This window comes from Eschrichtius robustus, chromosome 12 (genome assembly GCF_028021215.1).
Source record: "Eschrichtius robustus isolate mEscRob2 chromosome 12, mEscRob2.pri, whole genome shotgun sequence".
NCBI classification, from domain to species: domain Eukaryota; kingdom Metazoa; phylum Chordata; class Mammalia; order Artiodactyla; family Eschrichtiidae; genus Eschrichtius; species Eschrichtius robustus.
Window position 1 is genome coordinate 64,658,041 of NC_090835.1, and position 23,056 is coordinate 64,681,096.

The 23,056-nt window shown below is 40.7% G+C and overlaps 1 protein-coding gene across 1 annotated transcript in view; it reads left to right on the top strand.

Moving 5' to 3' along the window:
• DST (dystonin) overlaps window positions 1-22,828 on the top strand; it is a 491,021-nt gene extending 468,193 nt beyond the window's left edge. The window contains 13 exon segments of the mRNA XM_068559249.1: window positions 3,169-3,312; window positions 3,975-4,163; window positions 5,816-5,942; window positions 8,233-8,396; window positions 9,397-9,559; window positions 10,893-11,047; window positions 11,219-11,293; window positions 12,183-12,200; window positions 14,993-15,110; window positions 17,019-17,218; window positions 17,621-17,731; window positions 20,641-20,764; window positions 21,565-22,828. Coding sequence (XP_068415350.1) covers window positions 3,169-3,312; window positions 3,975-4,163; window positions 5,816-5,942; window positions 8,233-8,396; window positions 9,397-9,559; window positions 10,893-11,047; window positions 11,219-11,293; window positions 12,183-12,200; window positions 14,993-15,110; window positions 17,019-17,218; window positions 17,621-17,731; window positions 20,641-20,764; window positions 21,565-21,827 — 1,851 coding nt within the window. The 3' untranslated portion in view covers window positions 21,828-22,828.
• Window positions 22,829-23,056: the final 228 nt, after the last annotated feature.

Consider the following 23,056-nt stretch of genomic DNA (forward strand, 5'->3'; position numbering starts at 1 on the left):
ATATCATGTGGTATTTGTCTTTCTCTTTATGACTTACTTCACTTAGTGTGATAATCTCTAGTTGTATCATGTTGCTGCACGTGGCATTATTTCATACTTTTTATGGCTGAGTAGTATTTCATTGTATATAGGTACCACCTCTTCTTTATCCATTCATCTGTCAATGGACATTTAGGTTGTTTCCATGTCTTGGCTATTGTGAACAGTCCTGCTATGAACACAGGGGTGTATGTATCTTTTTGAATTATAGTTTTGTCTGGATACATGCCCAGGAGTGGGATTGCTGGATCATATGGGTAGCTCTATTTTTAGTTTTCTGAGGAACCTCCACGCTATTCTCCATAGTGGCTGCACCAACTTACATTCCCACCAACAGTGTAGGAGGGTTCCCTTTTCTCTACACCCTCTCCAGCATTTGTAGACTTTTTAATGATGGCTACTCTAACCAGTGTGAAGTGGTATCTCGTAGTTGCATTTCTCTCATAATTAGTGATGTTGAGCATCTTTTCATGTGCCTCTTGACTTCAGTGTATTTAGTATTGATGTCAGCATTTCCTATAAACTGTAAAGGATCTTTTTAGTACCACTGAATAACCTGGTGTTTCAAGGTCAAGTTGGAAATACATAATTAATTCCAATGTAGCATGGATGACATCATCTATGGTGACTTCTTATGTTAATTACGATGCTCTCTCAATGATGGGCTGCTTACGGTGTAGCAATGAAATATTGCCTTGTTGTTAATAAAAAGGATGCGAGCTTGTATAACATTATCTGGAGGAATGAAATGCTGCATACACTTTTTCAAGTTGAAGCTGGCCTGTAAGAGCAGGAAAATTACATCACATTTACTGTACATTTTTGATTCAGTTAAATATTTTGAAAATCTAGTTTATGTTACCATAGGCTGACCATCAGCTGCTTTGGGTTCCACTGACATACTAGGGTTTGGGTGTCAAGAGTGTCCCCTGAAGCCCAGGGTGCATGTATGCCCTACAGAACCGAGGCTACCTGTGGTATCACCACCCTCACAGCAGGGCCAGGAAACCCCCAGAAACATCAGGAGGCAGGCATCCCGGGAAGGGGTAGTGGTTTCAAGAACAGATCATCTTTAAACATTTTTAATTAGCATACAATTGCATGCAATTTTATAAAGTGCTTCTCTGTAATAATATTTTGCAGTAATATTGTTTGTTCTGTTTCATTTATTTTGCTTCCCTTCACACATTCTCACCAATAGGAGAAAAACAGAATATTTAATTTCTTAGACTAGAACCCTCTCAGTATAATCCAACTTCTAAAATTGGCAGATTTTCCCTTGTGAGCACAAACCACTGAGGCAGCACTCAGACGGGCCTGGAGGAGCCTGGGGCGCTGTCGGGAGTTGGTATCCAGTCCACAGTGTTTCCGGTGGGAGCTGGGCTCCCAGTGTGGGAGTGATTAAAAGTACATGATTGGATCAGCTCTCCTCTGGAAAAGCACAGCTGTTCTTAACCTTCTGGTTTTCTCTTCCTAGTAAAGTTTGTTTTCCTTCACGTAAAAGGGGTCTCTTCTGGGGAAAATTAAAATATTTTTAAAGTAGGTCATGATATTTAAAAAGTAGGTCATGAAAGTCTGTGAGTCTGTTTCTGTTTTGTAAATGAGTTCATTTGCTTATGGTTACCAAAGTGGAAAGGTGGGGAGAGGGATAAGTTAGGAGTTTGGGAGTAACATATACATAGTACTATATATAATATAGGTAACCAACAAGGGCCTACTGTAGTATATAGGACAGGGAACTCTACTCAGTGTTCTGTAATAACCTATATGGGAAAAGAACCTAATCTGAAAAAGAATGGATATATGTATATGTATAACTGAATCACTTTGCTGTACACCTGAAACTAACACAACATTGTAAATCAACTATACTCCAATATGAAATAAAAATTAAATTAAAATAAATAAATAAATAAAAATAAAAAGTAGGTCATGTTAGCAGAGTAATTGAACCTGGACTCCCCAACAGTAAAAATGTGGAAATAAAGGTTAAAAAGCATTTATTCACTCACAAAGGTACAAAATTGAATAAGACACAGTCTTTTGATCTTGTGGACCTTAACAATCTAGTAGCTGTGCATATAAAGGAAATATTTTATTAGAGTGAAATGCCAGGGTAGGAGACATATGGCAGCTGCTTCAGAGGTTAGAAACAAAAGGTCACTAGATGTGAACACCTATACTTTCTGACCCCCTGGTTACACAGTGTGGGTAACACAAGTGCCATCCATCCCCTGGGCACCCTTGTCAGGTGTGGAAAGAATCCTTCTTGGTGTGGGGTCCAGGTAGATTGGAGGGATCAGTGGATGTTTGAAATTCAGTGCAGGGTTTGGGAAGCATGTGCCCCAAATGCCCCACATTTTGGGGGGCAAAAGTCCTCATTTTTTAGCCCCGCTTTCAGAGTTCTGTGATCCATGAATATGTGGGTACAGTTCTGATGGTAGAAAGTAAAGTATGTGAGACATTTATAAAAAGGTTGATTTGGCAGCCTTCCAAAGCCTGTTCAGGTGTATTCATCCTTCCAGGGCTGAGAGTGGCTCTTTTTACTGGCCTTTAAGGGACATTTTTCCCAGAGGCTGGCCGCTGCCAGGCCCACTTGCTCCAGACTCACCCGACTCCTTCCCCACTGGACGCTGGGCCTTCTCTCCCACAACCCAGGCCTTTTCTAGTTCCCTGCCAGTCTGCTGTCTTCCTTGGCACTTTCTGGATACACATTCCTATCATTCCTGACACGGTTAATGCTACTTTAAATACTAACCTCCTCGTCTTATTTGCTAGAACATTTTTTTTTTTGCAATCCATATTGTTTCTATCGCTGGCTTAGTATCTGTCCCAGTTTTTGCCTCTACGAATATAATTATAATATATTCAAATTTAGGAGAGTGTCTTTTTTGTTTAATGTATTTTGTAAAGCATGAGATAGTATCCTGTACTTGGATCTTGAGATAGTGTGAGAAGGTACTTTATCCGATTACTGTCCCTTCTCCTCCCTTAATTCCTCACTCGGTGGATGATTTCCAGCTGTGCATAAACCGATGTTAAGTTCTTGCTTACTGGTTTAGCTCTGACAGTCCAGTGGACGTTGCTGGCGTTTTAGTTTCAGCCCGTGCGTCTTTGTTTATGCTGTAGGAATTCATGAAGAGACTGGAAGAAAAGCGCGCTGCCCTCAACAAAGCCACCAGCATGGGAGACACCATCCTGGCCATCTGCCACCCAGACTCCATCACCACCATCAAGCACTGGATAACCATCATCCGGGCCAGATTCGAGGAGGTCCGTGCATCTCAGTTGATCTTTAGAGCAGCAGGAGCTTTGAGAGTCAGGGGAGGGGGCGTGGAAACTCGGGCAATTAATGACGCATTTATGGCTGTGGGAACATAAGGGCTTATGTTCTTCACAAGACCATTCTTCTGTGTGTTACCTGTCTCTGCCACCCACTTTTCTTTAAAAAGTTACAGGCATTCTGCAGCTATGTCCCTGAAACTATTTGGTTCACTGTAGGACTTTCTGTCCACTTCCAGATCACGTCTGTTGAATAGGTTTTTCAGAGCCGTCTATGCCTGTGGAATGAATTGCGCACACGAGTGAATTCATTCTGTATTTAAGATCTTAGCTATTTTTATTTCCACTCTGTGCTACACGGAGTGAGCATATGTGATTCTTCAGGGAATGCATGTTTGAACTTCAATTAGCAGGCAAAGGGAAGCCTGGGTGATTGACGTACATCTAAACTTCTGAGGGTGACAACCATCACAAAGGGCTCCTGGGTCCTCCACAAGCTGGGTCTTGGTACCACTGATGGGATCTAGAAAGACCAGAAGAGTTGTGGGTCTAGCCTGGGATGATCCTAATTTACATTTAAATGTGGTGTATGTTACATCAGTTACATTATTCACTGAGATGGAAGAAATTCAGAGCAGTTGTTTCTCCATCAGGTACTGGCCTGGGCGAAGCAGCACCAGCAGAGACTAGCCAGTGCCCTGGCAGGACTCATCGCCAAGCAGGAATTGCTGGAAGCCCTGCTGGCCTGGTTGCAGTGGGCTGAAACCACACTGAGCGACAGGGATAAAGAGGTCATCCCGCAGGAGATTGAAGAGGTGAAAGCCCTCATTGCAGAACACCAGGTAAATAGATGTCATCCTAACCTGCCTTCTCAGACACTGTCTTTGCTTCACACTGTACTTCTCAGAAGACTGCTCTGTGCTTCTTACCTTCACTTCCTCAGACACTCCTCAACTCCTCCACCAGGTTTCTGACTCCACTGCTGCCCTGGAGCTTCTCTCTTGAGAGTCACTTAGTTTTGCTGGTGTCTCCTGCCCTGTGTGACCTTCCCATGCTCCTCCCTTTCGGCCCCATCCATGGAGCTGTGCTCGCATCTCAGATGGGCTCCCCCCGACCGCTTCCTGCTCCCTGGAGGGCAGCTTTCCCTGCATTTTATCCTCTGTTCCACTCCTCCCGTCCCACGTCCTCTCGGCGACCTCAGCCTCCCTGTTCACTGGTCCACGATTGCATCTTCTACTGTCTGCTGCTCAGTGTCTCCCGAGAAGCCCGTCAGTCCTCCACACACATCATATCTCAATGGGAACACATCGTCTCGCTCAAAAAATCACATCTTCTGTACGTCCCACCTGTTTCAGATTCTGAAATGATGGGCGTCACACTGATCTGTTTGCTTGTTCATTTCTTTAATATGTGTTTATGAAGATCATGAAGTGTCAGCTTACTTGGCTAACAGTTAATACTGCTATTGTATTTTTTTTTAACGTCTTTATTGGAGTGTAATTGCTTTACAGTGGTGTGTTAGTTTCTGCTGTACAACAAAGTGAATCAGCTATACGTACACATATATCCCCACATCTCCTCCCTCTTGCGTCTCCCTCCCACCCTCCCTATCCCACCCCTCTAGGTGGACACAAAGCACCGAGCTGATCTCCCTGTGCTGTGCGGCTGCTTCCCACTATTGCTATCGTATTTTAATAAAAGTATAAGATATCGATGCCTGTGATGGCCCTGAAGTGTCTCTGTTATCCGAGGTATTAAAGTGATCAGTGTTCTCCAGTGTGACAGACATTCCAGAAATGTGTTTCTTCACTTCTCACTTTTTTCTGCCTTCTCCTTTTCCCATCACTTTTCACCAGTCTCTGCCTTTACCACAGATTCCAGATACAGGGACACCTGGTCAACCATGATAATAAGTCCAAGGAGATGAGATAAATGGCAACATAGTCAAACCCTTTAAATGTAAACTTGAACCTGAATGACTTTGACCCTCCTTGGTAGAGCAGATTTATTGATAGGGATATTTTAAATGTATCCACATTTATGTGGATGCTTTATGTCACTGTATATCAAAGCCATCTTAAGTATTTCAGATATGTAGGTGAGATGTGTCGCAGGAAAGCCCGAGAGACACCCCAGCTGACTCGTTCCTTTGTAGATAAATGCTCACTTTAAGATTCTTCAGGGAGAGCTTGGAAGCTTGGTCCTGGCTGGTACACAGGCAGGTTGTGTTCCTCATACAGCTCCTCCCCCTGTGGTCTTCAAATAAAACAAATTGCTTTTGTAACACTGTAGTTACTTATCACCTATTAACATTTTGTAGTCTGTACATGCTGTATTATGATGGTTAGATTTTTTTTTACCCTAGATAAAACATGTTTTATTCTTTTTTCGGAAATCATAGTATGGTCCTTTTATCTTTTCGTTTTTAGTTCATTTCTAAAGATGGTTTTCTCTGATATACTTGTATTTAGTTGACATCATTTCTTTCTTTCAGACCTTCATGGAGGAAATGACCAGAAAACAACCTGACGTGGACAAAGTCACCAAGACCTACAAGAGGAGAGTGGCGGACCCTTCCTTGCAGTCCCACATTCCGGTCTTGGATAAGGGGCGAGCAGGAAGTAAGCAGTGGCTAATTTCTTTAACATGAGGATGGTTAAGCAAGGAAGTTAGTTTTCTTTTATTTTGAGTTATGGTTTGACATTTTGGAGCCATAGGTGATTCTATACGAGCTCTCAATCATAAAAGGTTTTCTTTCTTTTTTTTTTTTTTTAATTAATTAATTTATTTTTGGCTGTGTTGGGTCTTTGTTGCTGTGTGCGGGCTTTCTCTAGTTGCAGCGAGCGGGGGCTACTCCTCATTGTGGCATGCGGGCTTCTCATCGCGGTGGCCTCTCTTGTTGCGGAGCACGGGCTCTAGGTGTGTGGGCTTCAGCAGTTGTGGCATAAGGGCTCAGTAGTCGTGGCACATGGGCTTAGTTGTTCCACGGCGTGTGGGATCTTCCTGGACCAGGGCTTGAACCCGTGTCCCCTGCGTTGGCAGGCGGATTCTTTTTTTTTTTTTTTAAATTTTATTTATTTATTTATTTATGGCTGTGTTGGGTCTTCGTTTCTGTGCGAGGGCTTTCTCTAGTTGCGGCAAGTGGGGGCCAGCCACTCTCCATCGCGGTGCGCGGGCCTCTCACTATCGCGGCCTCTCTTGTTGCGGAGCACTGGCTCCAGACGCGCAGGCTCAGCAATTGTGGCTCACGGGCTTAGTCGCTCCGCGGCATGTGGGATTTTCCCAGACCAGGGCTCGAACCCGTGTCGCCTGCATTGGCAGGCAGATTCTCAACCACTGCGCCACCAGGGAAGCCCGGCAGGCGGATTCTTAACCACTGTGCCACCAGGGAAGTCCCATAAAAGGTTTTCTTGAAAGAATATGTGGGCTGAGTATTATAGCAACTTGTTTAAAAATAAAGGAAAGGATAAATCCAGGTCTCTATATGTAACTTTATTTGCTCAAAGTGTATCTTTCAGATTAGCCAGAAGAAATCAGGAATAACTTTCAACAAGAACAGAAGTCATCACCCCCTTTGAATTGACTCATTCTGCTTCTGTTATATAAATAACCTTAAAGTGGAATGGAACAGGAATGACCATGACCTGGATAAAGTTCATGACCTAACTGTTCACTAGTGACCAGCAATCTGATAGATTTTCCTCATGTTCATTTGACTTGAGGCTCTATTTACTGACTTCTCAGGCTGTCTTGACCCAGCAAAGTGACATTAAATGCAATAATAGCTAGCTCAGATAAGATTTAGAAGCAGCACAATTTATACCAGGCAGTTTGTGTATTTCTGAATGATGCCTTACAAAAGAGGAGTGGTTTTGGATCTGTCATAGTCGTGTCTTGCACAAGGAGGCAGGGTAACAAAGTTGTTAGGAACTCTGGACACAGACTGCCTGGCCGTCCCCACCCCTCAGCATCTGGGAAACGCAACCTTGGACACGTTACTTAAACCCACTCTGAGCCTCAATTGCCTCATCTGTGGAAGGGGAGAATTATAACCTCGTTAGACTATGGTGAGGACTTAATGAGCTCGTGTATGAAGTGCTTAGCATACTTCCTGGAATATTGTTAAATGCCCAATAAATATTAGCTATTGATATTTTTATGTAGCTCCATGGGAGTTAGGAATTCTGGGCAAACCTCAGCTTGGATGCTAACTTCCTATGAAAGCTTAGGCCAGTGATTTATTTTTCTAGGTCACATTGAACGATTTAGTTAGATGAGGAAACTGCAGTGAGATAATTGCTCTGTGAAGTTATAGAAACTTGTGAATAATAGAAAGAGGGAGGAAACTTTAGGAAGGCAGTAAATTAGGATATGAGGCGATGCACAGGAAGCACGCAATCTCCGTGGAAAATGGACCTGGAAGAAGGCTGGGACCGTAATCACACACTTCCGGACTTGATTGGGAATTTGTCGGGTATCTTGGTCTGACTCTGGCTAGCCGCGCAGTGCCTCCTGCCCTCCTCTCAGCTGGGTTTGCCCACACTGATTCACATACACCGCAGTGCCCTGGCAGTAGCAAAGAGGAGGATCGCAGGATGCTTCTTTGTCATTGAAGTGGCACGGATTTTAGGCTGGAAAACGTTTGAAGCATAAATGTATTGAGAGAACTTTCCAGTATTTCAGGGCTCCTGTCAAGAATATTTCTCTGCTCTCTCTGAACAGTGTGCGACCCTTGTTAAGTAAAACACATTTGACCCTGATATCGTGCATCACCTAAATTAGGGTGTTTCTACACGTCATAGCTAGTAATGACGTTGATTCAGTCTGAACAAGGAACAGTAAAGGTCAAGCCTTAACATATTTCAAAACCCCGGAGACTTTGCCATCCTAACTCAAGTTATGTTGGAACAGGAAAACGCTTCCCAGCGTCAGGCTTCTATCCCTCTGGATCACAGACACAAATCGAAACCAAGAATCCCAGGGTCAACTTACTGGTGAGCAAGTGGCAGCAAGTCTGGCTGCTCGCCTTGGAAAGAAGGAGGAAGCTTAATGACGCCCTGGACAGACTGGAGGAGGTGAGAAAACTCATACACTGGGTACCATATTGTCATCTGTTCTCATTCATCAGAACGCGTTGCCAAGATCTTGAGTTTTTTCAACGTTTCTGATAATAGATAAGAAAACTCTTGATGTCTGAGTGCTTATTTTACTTCTAAAATTAAAGCCACAGGTATGAATGCTTTTATGGGGGAAAACCCCCTGATATATGGGCCTTGGATTTAGGGAATCAAAGTCAAAAACAGGTATGTTGTAACATAATCAGGAGCTGACTCCTTCGGAAAAGATCTGGCTTGACGTATGTTTGCTGACAGCATCATCTGGCAACTATAATCATTTATAATGCAGATCATTTAATCATATATACTCTGTGATCTGAGGTGTAAGGTGTCAGATCCTAGAATTGGTAAATTTTTAGAAGGTGAGGAGTTAGGAGCGGCTGGTGGCAGAGACGTGAGGGGTGAGATAAGTAAAATCGGTCTTGTTCAGCTGGGCCTGCTCCCTGGGGCACAGAGCTCCTGTCATGTTGGGCCACAGCACCTTTGTGAGTTCGGCATTATCAGAAATTTTCAGTGTGACTTTTTGAGGAGTTTTGTTTCCTCTATTTGTAAAGAAGAAACAGTGACAGTAACAGAATAAACTTTAGAGAAAAAATGTTCAAGTCCCCTTTGCAAGATGGTACCTTTCCTGGAGGGAATGATCTGTGTGTTATCTAGAGGATCATTAAAAACGTTATTCATATTGTATAAGATAATAATTTTTATTATCTAGAGGATCATTAAAAATAACATTATTCATATTGTATAAGATAATTTTGGTTATCTAGAGGATCATTAAAGACGTCATTCATATTGTATAAGATATAATTTTGGTTATCTAGTGGATCATTAAAAACATTATTCATATTATATAATTTTTGTTATCTAGAGGATCATTTGAAATAACGTTATTCATATTGTGTAAGATATAATTTGAGCACAGCAGTAACTCAGGCAAAATGCCTTTTGCCCTCTTCAGCTAAGGGAATTTGCCAACTTTGATTTCGATGTCTGGCGCAAAAAGTACATGCGGTGGATGAATCACAAGAAATCTCGAGTGATGGACTTCTTCAGGAGGATCGATAAAGATCAGGATGGGAAAATAACCCGACAAGAATTTATTGACGGGATTCTTTCCTCAAGTAAGTCCCAAGAGAGGTGGCCATAACAGATGTAATTTTTAAAGAAAATAAGCACAGTTTAAAATTGTGGAGCCAGTCAACGTGTGTTACTAATAAAGCATCACCTTTAAACTTGGCTGTGAGGTCATTGCCCTCAAAAAAAAAAAAAAAAAAAAGCTGTCCTTAGTTAAAATTTATGGCTTTGAAGTCAGGCACACTTACTAATTGTGTCCCCACAGATAAACTCCTTTTCTCCACTGGAGCTGTGTCCCTATTTAGTGTAATCAGGTTAATAATACTTAATTCTTAGATTGTGTTGCCTGGCATAAAATGGGAAATCAATAAATGAAAGTCAGTTTTTCTCTTTTTCATTTTAGTTCACATTCTGATCTAATATTGTCATTAGTAGGAAATTAGAAGGCTATAAAAATTCTTAAGGTTATGTGCCCCCTTCTTGTTTGATAGGTTATTTTGATCACATGTATGTGATTTCTCTGGCAGATGTTACTAGAAGCACTCTTAAAGTAAATTTCATGTAAATTATTCCTTAAGTAAAGTGGTACTTAAACCATATGAAATTTGCTGATATTAAACAGTTTTTAGCCTAGAAAAACAGCCATTTCGTAAGATTCATCCTAATAGTAGTTAAAGGTAAATTTAGGCCACATATGCAGTGGTTGTGCTTGTGTGATGTAAATCAGGTTTTTGTTTTTTTTTTAAAGGATTGTAATATACTTGATCATCCTGATCACTTAACTGGCCACACTACAATTAAAATGTGCAATCGAGAATGTCTTACGGCAGAATTAACAAGTTAATGCTACTCACTTTTTCTTTAAGACGTAAATCTTTTTGTAAAATTTTATTGTTAAGTAGCAGCTCTTACCAACTTTTATTGCAACCAGAGTATGACATATACTGAGAATATCTTAATTATCACTCAGACGTGGAATCTAAACCAAAAGTGAAACTCACAGAGATAGTAGAAAAATAATTGCCAGGGGCTGGGAAGTGGAGGAAATAGGGAGAGACTGGCACAAGGGTACAGATTTTCAGCAATAAAATGAATAAGGTCTGAGTATCTAATGTACAACATGGTGACTGTGGTTGATAACACCGTATTGTATAATTGGAATTAGCTGAGAGAGTAAAACTCATTCTCACCCAAAAAAAACCCCAAAGAGTAAAAGATAAATATGTGAGGTGATGGATGTGTTAATTAACTAGATGGGGAGAATCCCTCCACAATGTGTATGTGTATCAAATTATTACGATTACACTGTAAATGTCTTAACAGTTTTATTTGTCAGTTATTCCTCAATAGCACTACTTACCATTGTTTTGAAAATGTTAGAGTTCCCTACCAGTCGTCTGGAGATGAGTGCAGTTGCAGACATCTTTGACAGAGACGGCGATGGATACATCGACTACTATGAATTTGTAGCCGCCCTTCACCCAAATAAAGATGCATACAAACCTATCACTGATGCTGACAAAATTGAAGATGAGGTACTCATTACCTTTCCACCGGGTAGAACAAGCACTGTGTGTTCTGCCCAGATACCATGTACAATTCATGCAGTTGTTTTATTTCCATGTTTAGTTGTTGCGTACAGGTTTTAAGGATGCCACGATATAATATTAATGTGAAAGTGACTGTTTTATCATTGCTTCTGGCAGGTAACAAGGCAGGTAGCTAAGTGCAAATGTGCGAAACGATTCCAAGTTGAACAGATTGGAGATAACAAATACAGGGTAAGTTTTCAAAATAGCTGTGTAGTTCTTTCAAAGGATAAAAATTAAAAACTTGGTCTGCATTGTTTCCCAGGAATGCTAGTTATTTATTTTTACCTTCTATCAAATATAATGGTATATGAAATTCCAACTTTCGTCATTTTTAATGATATAAAGATAGCTTGCATTTTGTATATTAGGACATATCTCTGACATGTATGATACATCCATTCAAGGAGAAAAATATTCACAGAAAAAGACATTTCATATAATTTAGGTTGCTTCGAATTACTTTATATTTTATTGTGATTAGAGGTAAGTTGTCATATTTTCAGTAACAAAGCTTTTCCAAACCAGGAAATGAAGTTAAAATGTCTACTCATTTCTGTAAATGTGAAAAAGAGGTAGTGTTTTCCACTGATGTAGAAATTTAAAAAAATTTAAATCTCAGTAACTCAGTTCACCTTCTTTAAAACAATTACTTGAAGACCCTCGTGACTTTGTCACTCTTTCTCTATCTTTTTTCTCTTTTTTTGGAACATCTCTTATTTGTAGTAGCTAGATAGGAAATGTGCAGAGTTTCCCTCCTACAGTATATTACTTATAAATGAAACATTATTCATTTTGCTTTTATATTTCTACATTGAAAAATATTCATCTACATATTTGAATTTTTAACTTAAATTCGAAACCCAAAGACTTTCACAAAAATTTGCAAAGAAAAATTTCTGATTATTTGGTTTGAAGTTGGGAAAAACGGGTACCTGCACATCTCTAAACTAGATACTATATCCCGAAACCCAAAGTGTGAGCGTGTGTGTGTGTATGTGTGTGAGTGTGTGTTCTAGTCATATAGAAAGTTTCCTGTTGAACTAATTATGTCTTTCTTCCATTTTTCATTTTTTATCAGTTCTTCCTGGGAAATCAGGTATAAACCAGTGGAATGTATGCTCAAGTTCCCAATAATTTTTCTTAACTTTAATTCATAGTCATTAAAGCTTGCCCTGGCCAATCTTTCCCATGCTGTCCCCCTAGCTACTACATTGTTGGTTGGCGTGGTGTTTCTGTATACGCTATAAGTGTCCTTGATCCAGGACTCCTTTTTGCCTTGTGTCTCAAATGAGGAGATTACCTTTAAGCAAACCAGATAATCAACTGTAGCTGGGCTGGGTACAGTGTTACAAATGCAATTTTCAGTTCCTGTCTTTAATAATACTGCTCTCATCTATCTTATACAAGTATTCATTGCAACACAAAGTTGATTGTCCACACATCTCTGTGTGGCCTCGTTGGTGTTTGGCCATTGAAGCTGTATGCTCTGGTATAAGGTAGCTAGCGAAGGGCCAGCATCCAGCCAGTGACCTGGGAAAACAGCGCAGGGGAGAGGTCACCATGGCACTTGGCCACGGTGATGTGATCTCTCCAAAGCAGCTGTTGTCCCTGTGCCCTAATTCATTGATTTAGGGCTTTGCATCCTGAGTAGAAACTTTAACTCTGGACGTTTTAAATGATGTCATTCCTTTTGAGGAAATGTTTCTCTTATAACTTACACGAAATCTTAGTCATACTTTATGCCATTTTGACCTCACATTTAAGTCAAGATAAATTGTCCAGGGCACTGCATCATGATCAGAATTTTAGAACTGAAGACAAGAGAAATCAGATTTTGATTTAAACAAGGAGAGTTTTTTACTCTGTGCTTTTGGAAAGAACCATGCTATTTATATAGTACCTGACTATAAAAGCAGCAAATTGTTTCTACTTCCTATTAGCTATTATTCTGCCCCTCAGTTTCTAAGCCATATTACATCTTAAGTTTCAAATTACCTATTCTCCCCATTTATTGCAAGCAAATAATTTTTTCAAATAAAAATTTTCAGTTATTTTGAATAGATGTTTTGAAAACTTCCATTAGTTTCCATAAAAAGTTACTTTTTCGTTCTTGTTATTTTCTGAGTTAGTAATTGGGATAGCATCTTTTGTTTATGGAAAAGATGAAATATTTCAAAAGGTTTAATTCACAGCACAAAGAACAACATTAGGGTCTTTTTTTTTTTTTTTGGTCTCGCAGTTTAGCTGTTGAGAAAATTACGGAAAAAATTCTAAAGACAATGGTAGTTGTCAGAGAATGACTTCTCAAAATAAAATTTAAAATCATTCATGTTTATTATAATGGAAATAATTGAAATATCTCTATAAAATATTTTTATATTCTTTATATGATGATATAAATAAATAAATATTTATATCCTTAAAACTTGTTTTGAACATAGTCTTGGAACAAAAGCATATCGTCTAATTATCTGGTTCCTTAAGGGTAATTTTCTTTAAATCCCCTCCTTTCCCTTTGCTTATTAGCAGCACCAAATTTTTTCTAACAAAATAAATATGCATTTTGATTTTTTAATTTTAATTTACATTTCTAGAGCAGGTTCAACTACAGGAAAGTTGAAGTCTCAAGGCTTAAAAACCATTTTAGGAAAAGTGACGTGAAAAGGTTTGATGTAAACGCCCGAGTCCCACTGGTGCATTTTACATGCTTTCCAGGTCCTTTCTGAGTTTCAGGGTCTGGAATGGTTGGCTTTGTCCTAGTGTTCTCTTCCTGAAACTCAGTGTTAAAATTTATGAAAAGCAGCAAATTATTTCTACTTCACATTTTCTGTTTATGCATCATGAGCCCAGACAAGTAGTCACAATTGTATGTTACCTGCCTTAAAAAGAAGCTATTTATGCCTACTTTGACTGTTCATTTTGCTATGGTATCCACCGGGTTGGCAACCATGAAATTCCGTCTGGTGGTTTTTATAAGTTGGACACGAGCTTATTAGAAATGATTTAAAAGTATAAAATCATTTCTCATGGGCTTTCATAATAAATAAACCTTATGATCAGAAACTACCTGTAGTCTAGACGTTTATTCAAGACCTGCAGAATCTGTAGTGTATATGATTGGAGATCCACTGAAAGGGCAAGAAAAAGACAAGTGCTTCTCAGTGTCAGCAATTTTGGTATATAGAGCTTTAAAGAAAAGCCTTTTTAAATTTGAAAGCTGTATCATTCCTAATGTGTCAGTGACTGTTCTAATATTACAGTAATCTAAAAATGGCACATGAATCCAGCCTTTAACAGATTAGCCTACCAGATCATTAGTGATGCAGAAGTTTTATTTAACTGCGAAATTTTTATTAGTCTTGATCATTTACTACTTTATCTCTCTAAGTCAGAACTGTTTAGAGAAAACAGAATGAGTTTATAAAGATTTCTCCCACGGATTTCAGTGGAAAACAGTTTCAGGTGTAAGAGGAAGTTTTCATGAAGAAGAATCAGAGTTTATTAAATTTTCTTTAGAATCATCTTACCTCCTGGAAGCCCTGGGCGAGTGGGCCAGTGCTTATTTTCATGGCTGTGTTTAATCTCTAGAAACATTTTCCATTACTGCCTTACTAATGTTGTTTCCGTCATAAGAGAGAAAAATCATTTTTAGAAGAAAGCTTCATTATTACATGTGATAACCTTTGTTATCTTTTTCCACACTATTTCCTTTGGGCTAAATCAGCATGCAGCCGTCTAACGCAGATCATGATAAACCCCTTTCTCTGAGATTTTACTAATCGCTGCGAACTAAACAAGAAGTTAGAGTTGGTTGCTTACGCAGATCGCACCTCATCCTTTGAGATTTCCTCTTGACAATTAGAGGGTCTTCTTTCTTCCTCTTCCCAGTTTGGAGACTCCCAGCAACTCCGGCTTGTCCGAATCCTGCGAAGTACTGTGATGGTTCGTGTTGGTGGTGGATGGATGGCCCTGGATGAGTTCTTAGTGAAAAATGATCCTTGCAGGGGTAAGGAGATACTTACGTCAAGATAATAACACCACGAAAGTATATCGATCTTGTATTATTTTCCAGCATCAAAAACACAGTGGGGCTAATTTTGGTCATTTATTACAATAAGGAATGTTTCACATTGGTCTGTCAGCCTGAAGTTCCCAAAGAACTTGTGGCAATTGTGTAAACCGTGTTCCTCTCATCGTTTTTTTTTTTTTTTTTTACTTCTCCTGGATAACTAGGAGACTGGGAGGCAGGAAACACTAGAATAGATTTTCCTTTATGAGGCGTTCCCATCTGCAAGTTTCAAAATGAGCAATTCTACCAACCAGGGGAAGGATTTCCTCTGTCGTTAAGTAGCAAAGTAAGGGGAAAGAAAATTGAGCGATGAAGATTGAAGATACCGTATAGTAAAAGTTTAAAAGCGGAAGTTTTTGTGAAATTAGGGGGAGGCAAGGAAAGCAGTATTGAAAAATTTTTTTAAATAATGAACTGCTAATTTGACTCTGAATTTTGAAGTTACAGATTAGAGCCTTAACAATATGCACACATAATATAACCATAGCTCTCAGGTATCTGGGCGTGCGTTCCCAGCAGCCAGTCAGCAGGCCTTCCTTCTATATTTTGGAAATAATGCAGCTGAAGGTAATGCAGCTCCATTTACGAAACAAAGAATTGAGAATGCAGAGTGTTCTGTGGGGTAGCCTAGGAAAGTTAGCTCAACTGGGGCGAAGTCTTCCAAATACATTTTTCATCCTGAGTCAGACCTTTGAGTGTTTCCCTTCCCAGTGCCACTTTTCTCCTAAATGGTGCGCTAAAGGCCCAATCTGAGCAACCTTTGCATAATCAACTACTGTACTTTGTTTCTTCTCCTGCTAACAGTTTTCTTGAATGTGATTGGTATCCTGTGTCATTTCTTCTAGTTCATCATCATGGGAGTAAAATGTTACGTTCGGAATCAAACTCTTCAATTACTACTACTCAGCCTACTATAGGTTGGCGACCCCTCTCTTTGCCTCTCCCCTCTGACCTCTCCTCTTTCCTACTTTGACATTCTTGCTTTAATCGTTTTGTTTTAAAATAACACGCTTCATCCATTGCGTATGGCTTAACTCACATCCAACTGAGCTGGTGCTTCCAAATTGAAATTCTAGACTTTCAACACTCTTCGGGTGTTGCAAATGTAGGGGTTGTGTAAGTGATCAAACACAGGCTAACACCCTGCACACGGGGTTCTGGCGGCGCCTTCTCCGAGTGCACGTGTGTTGGTGTGAGTGTTGCATCATGGATGACCTCACGGATCCTGGGGTCTGCTGTTTTTTATTTTGCATGCTGTAAAACCGAGTTTTTAAGGCATAAAATAAAAATACCAGCCGCTTCATTGAAAGTGCAAAACCTGAAAGTTTCTGTGTCGTCATGATTAACAACCCATCTCTCGTTCTGTGTAATTGTCCAATTAATCCCGATGGTGAAAGACTGGCAATTTCCTGACCTCAGTAGTACATGCAAAAGACACAGTCCCCGCCTCCCTGGCTTGTCCCCTCAGGGTGGGGATGGCATAGTGAAACCCTGCAGGCATCAGTAGTGGGTGGATTAACAATATTTGAGCATGAGCTTGTCATTTTCATGCTGACTCTCTCTTTAATAGTGGTGACTCTTGGCTGGTGTCTAGTGTTAGAATAAACACACTTTTATTTTTTTCTTTCCCCAACTGGCCTGTATCCGAAAGGAATGCATTGTAAAGGAATGCATTTGACTTTTTGTGATGCTGAGTTGGAGTTGGCATGGCAAAAAGGTGTTCTTGCAATCCTCTACGTGGTCTGTGGCGCCAGGTGGCAGTTTTCCCCTCCCCATGCACTCGACTGAGCCCCTCTTTTTTTTTCCTTCCTTTCGTTTGTGTGCCTTGTGTGTTCCGTCATCCAGCTAAAGGAAGGACGAACATGGAGCTAAGGGAGAAGTTCATCTTGGCGGATGGAGCCAGTCAGGGAATGGCTGCTTTCCGACCCCGGGGCCGGAGATCGAGGCCCTCATCCCGGGGAGCCTCGCCCAACCGGTCCACATCCGTGTCCAGCCCGGCTGGCCAGGCGGCCTCCCCGCAGGTCCCTGCCACCAGCACACCCAAGGTAGGACTCGTTTCCTCTTCCTCTGCGCTCACTGTCTAGAGTATGCTTTTGAATGTTTGGGGGGGTCCCTAGAATTTGTAGGACCAGCTTTCTCCAAATGTGTCCCTTCTCACAATATGGAAGATGAAGAATTAAAAATGTGTGTGTGTGTGCGTGTGCTTTTGCCCTGTGGCCCATATAAAGACGACCTATTTAGGGGCTTTGGTTACCTTTCAGATTGGTTTTTCTTTTTAAAGCTTTATTCATGTTTTTGGTGTGTATGATTTGCCATCAGACCTTTTCCATTTGTTTTTAATGATGATCATTCTTACTGTGAAATGAATGGCTGTGAATCTCTCTTTCCGTGGCTTTGTTTTTTTTATCTGCCGTCCTTTACGTTTGATTTGCCATTGTTCCATACAGATTCTCCATCCTTTAACACGCAATTATGGTAAACCCTGGTTGACAAACAGCAAGGTGTCAACTCCTTGTAAACCAGCTGAGTGCTCAGACTTCCCCATGTCATCTCCAGAGGTATTGTAAGGCCCCAGATTCCAGCCTAACAGCCGCCTTTAACTGAAACAATCACCTACTAACACTGCTTCATTCACCTCACCCTTAATAAATGTACTTTTGATAATACGTCGTCTTTTTACAGACTTCTGTATAATAAGTCTCAACCCTAGGAACGTGAGAGTAAGGGGTGAACACAAAAGGCAGTTTATAGCTCCTCGAAGGGCGTCAACCTAACCTAGTCACCTCTGCAGGCTCTCAGCCTTTTTTGTTTTTCTGTTCTCTTTCTCATACTTAATTTTGCTTTTCTCCCCTGGGAGAGTGACATACAGGAGATTATACCCAGACCTAAGTCAGGTTTCTTTTCAAGCGGATGGTATGCTTTTGCTTCTAGACATAATTTGGGCAAGAGATTCTGTAACCCTTTTTAGGTGAGAGTGAGAGGCAGTATCATTTGCAAGAGAATCACTTAAATTAAAAGAATGTGGACTGAGTGTTCTCTCTGGGCAAGGTCCTTCTGACTGTCTGGTATGTTTATTTCTGCCCAAGAACACTGGGTAGGTGAGACCCAAGTCTTTTAGTTATCAGTGCAAGGGGCTGGGGGCTCGGATAGGCAAAAAGTTATCTGTCATTCTCAAAAGGGTATGTATCTTTATTAGACTTAATGATTTTTTTCAGGACCCTCTCACTTTTTTAAATGACATGCTATATGGGGATAAGATGTTTAGGTGATATAAAATTTGCCGAGATTAATTTATGTATCAGATCATTTATATTCAATTGGAAGTCAACCATATGTCTTTTAAAGAAAGTACTCTGTAAAATGATAAACATAGGCACCAAATAAATCACATATTTGATTAGAATCACAATAAGGAGGGGAGAAAAATCCCTAAAGAACTGTTATTGAAACCAAGGAGGTATTTCATATTAAAGGCAAGGACTCCTGGATGAAACTAATTTAGTACCTCTCAAAAGCCTTTTATGCTTCTCAGAACTCTTTATCTGTTATGTAATCCTCACACTCAAAATGAGAGGTAGGCAGAGAAACTGTCATTGCCCTCCTGACTCAGATTGACATGATGGAAATGGAAATTGCGGATGGTGGTATAGAGTTGGGGCAGAAACCCATTCCTCATCTCTTCCTCATCCCCCAGCCCCTCATTTCTCCCCCTTCCCTCAAGTGAGCGATGTTAGTATCATATGTTATGCCTGAGGCGTCAGTCGCTTCTGATGGATCTGTTGTAGCCAAAACTGAGAGCAGTTGAAGGAACCTAAAGTGACATGTTTGCTTTAAATATTTAGGGCTGTGCTACTCTGTTAGTTCAAATTTTTTGAAGAATGGAAACTCCCCCAAATTTAAGTCCATTATTTTGGCTAATACAAAGCTAGGTTTCATTTCAAATAGCCTCATGAGACAAAACAACAGTATCCTTCTATGGAAGGGTCTTTAAGAGCACGGGGTAGGTTTGTGACTATAAAATCAGAATATCAAGGCGTCTGAAAAGAATGCTCTTGGTCCTTCATGGTAATGAACTGTCATCTTGAGTGATATATTTCATCACTTGTGAGTCCTCACTCTCTCCTGGGTTGTTGAGATTCTGAGTTAGGAATTTAACTGGAGCAGAGCTGTCAGAGTTCGGGCAAATTACTGCTCTCTTCAGGACCTCCTCTTTCACAATTGTGAAAAAGTGAGTAGGTAAGTGTGTGGATTATTTGTGGTTAGACTTGTGAGAGTATTTTGAATGCTTAAGCATCTTTTTTTTTTTTTTTTTTTTTTGTTGGCCGCCCTGAGTAGCATGCAGGATCTTAGTTCCCCAACCCCAGGGATCAAACCCCTGCCCCCTACCATGGGAGTGCAGACTCTTAACCACTGGACCACCAGGGAAGTCCCAAGTGTTATATGTATACGAATTCTATATAAATTCTATACTTAAATGTATGTAGAGAATACATATGTAAATGAATTATGAATATCATTAATATTAATAAATTGCAACCCTGATGTACCCAAAGGTCTTACATATGCTTTATTATTAAACATTTAAGACTATTTAATAAAGGAAAATTAATTTTTCAAAAAGCATATGTAATTGTTTAGATCTGTTTCCTCCAAACAGCTCCCTGACTGTGAGTTCATTGAGGAATATGATGTCTTTATACTTCCCAGATTTGTTTTTGTTTTTATTTTTTTTTAACTCTGGGAGAATTTCCAAAATGTTGTAGTGATCCAGAAAAAGTGAATGATTTTAGATTTAGAATAAAATATCATAGTTGTGATTACTTTAGACATTCTCTGCAAACTCCTGTAAGAATTTTAAGAGAATCATCCCCAAACATTGCCTAGGTATCTTGTAAGGACCGTAGACAGTGACGGAGCCAAGAGAGGAAGTGACATCTTACCAAGTTATAGAATGTCGCTTTTTTTTTTCTTTTTGGCAGTTATGTTTGTTTAAATGGTAGCTGTCTAGGCATTCCTTATTTTCTTCCTGTTCGATTTCTGTTTGTTTATTTCTGTCTAGTTCCCTAAAAACCTTGCAGGCAGCAGAGAATCCAAGCACGATTTTTTAGAGGCTAGTCTTCTCTCGGGACCGTGCAATCACCATCGTCTTTTTGGCTCGACTCTCTCAACTCTGTGATAATTCACTGACAATCTGAAAGATACTAACGTACTCAGAGTTTGTCTTTGTTTCCTCGGGGAACCTCCACTTTTGTGTTTTCTCTCCAACATGAATTCATTTTCTTTAGAGGGGTCCCTCTGCATTTAGGGAGAGAATAAGAAATTAGTGGAGAAAAGCAAGTGAGAACCCCATGCCTCCTCACCTCCTGAGTGTCTAGTGGAGGGTTCCCACCCGTCTGTGAAGTGGTGTCGGTGGAGAATCACGGGACAGGAGCAATATCTGAAATGTCTTTTCCCTGATTCGACACAGGGAACGCCGATACAAGGAAGCAAGCTTCGACTTCCGGGATATTTATCAGGGAAAGGCTTCCACTCCGGGGAGGACAGTGGCTTGATCACAACCGCAGCTTCCCGAGTGCGGACACAGTTTGCTGGTGAGTCTGCTGCATTTCTTCTCTCGTGGCTTTGCAGTGTGATCTGAATATGAAAATCCCATTTCTTCCTAATCGGGGAAGACGAATCAGTGCTGCTGTATTCTTCTGAAATGACAAGTGGTCCCAGTCCTCCATCAGAGGTAGGGGATCAGTGAGCCATGGGCATAAGGGACTCAAACATCCCTTTTGGAAAGTACCAGAGAAAGATGAGAGAGTGACTGTGGAATCGAAGAAAAACTGGCAGGATCTACCCCTTCTGGCCAAAAGTCTGGCCTCCTCTGCTGCTTGGAAATTGCACTGGGTTCTGTTTGGGGTGGTTGGAAAAACCCAGCTGCACTGGCCCTGACCCGGGGGATCCTAAGCCACAGCAAGCCTGAAGCTTCTTTAAACTTTCAAGTCTTTTGTCTTCAATTCCTTTGTGCTTTGAATTACTTATCCTAGGCAAAACTCGCACGAAGCTTGTGCTGTGCGTTTGTACTGCACACGTCCCTGGGTTACACCTGCCAAACTTTGGAAAACACAATCTCAAGTGATATATCTATTCCTTATGTCTGTGTATAGTAAATGGAATTCCATTTTAAGTGGGGTAGCCCCCAACCTGCTTTTTGTTTGTAAATTGAGCTTTTTGTATATTTCGTCTACTTAGAGTGGTAGCAAGGCCATGAAATCAACATGTATTTCTTGAGCACCTACTGGGTGCCCAGCAACCTGGCTGAGATTAAACGTGGCACTGAGTTTCAAGAATCGGGGGCAGCTGGATGCAGTAGGAAGGGTGACCCATCTCTGCCCTCTCTCCTCAGATCCCAAGAAGACCCACAGCCGACCAGGAAGCCGAGCTGGCAGCAAAGCTGGTAGCCGGGCCAGCAGCCGCCGAGGCAGCGATGCATCAGACTTTGACATCTCGGAAATCCAGTCCGTGTGCTCTGACGTGGAGACTGTCCCCCAGACACACAGGCCTACGCCCCGAGCAGATTCTCGGCCGTCCGCAGCCAAGCCTTCCAAAATCCCCACACCCCAGAGGAAATCACCTGCCAGCAAATTGGACAAGTCCTCCAAGAGATAGTGCAGTTGGTTCTACCATGGTCCTTCCTAAAGCCTTTACTATTTAAGTCTGAAAGATGTAACATATGATGTAGAGACTATTGTGAAATAATGCAAGAGGTGCGTTTAAAGTTCTGCAGATGGCCTTATTTGTGTATTTGTCTTTTTCTTTTATCTGTATAACTCGGGTCAGATAGTCTGGGGTTTTAGTCACATCCTCCGTGAGGGGGGAGAGAGTTTGATAGGCACTAACGTTTCTGTACTGAGCGTGTGGAGCACACCTGAGATCACTATACCTGCAGGTAAGTCCACGACTTCCCGACAGCCAGCCCTCCACTGGGAGCTAACATGAAGGATACCTCATGACACCTTCTTGCTTCTCTGGAAACTCTGAAAAGCCAAAAGACACCCACAGCGATCTATTCCGAGACGATCTAAGTGTAAACTTCAAGATGGGGGGCAAAAAGACAAACACACCCGCCGCAGTTCTTAACCTTGTATCTGACAGAGAACTCACAGAAAGTTCCTTTCTGCACCTGCCCATGCTCTGAGATTCCCAGACTCTTGCGCATTTCTGTGCCATGGCTTCACCTGAGGCCAGAGGCGTCCTGGACGTGAGCCCTCTTATCCTGTAAGAATATCATCATAAAGTGCATTCATGTAAATGTGAGGTTTTCTTTTGCTTGAGTGGACAGTAGCACCTGTACCATTGAACTCATTTTGTATCAAAGCAAGTTTGCTTGCAGAAAAGCTATGAAATAAAACATGTCCCTTAACTACATTGCTATGGAATTAATTTTTTTCCCCAGGGAAAAAAGTCAGTGTATTTTTTTATGAGCAAATATCCATTTGGAGTGACCAAACGAGACTTAAAAATGGGTTTATTTTGATTTTCTCATCTGAAGTTATCATGTTCTGGTATTATATCTATATTTAATAAATATATACCTTTTAATTTATTATGTATACTCACATACTATAGGAAGATATTAGTATGCATTTAATAAAACATATTCACTTGAACATATGGCATACCTGATTATTTAAAGTGAACTTTTTCTGTTTGTTTTAAATAAAGCTTATATGGACGATCTCTCTTTACTAACAGTGTGACAGGCTAAGTTTGGGGGACAAAAAACACAGGGATATAATACATAATAAATGATAAAATAACATTAACCATTCTATAAATATTTTTAGTATGTACCAACCATGTGCCAGCCTCTGTTGGTGACACTGAGGCGCTCTTAT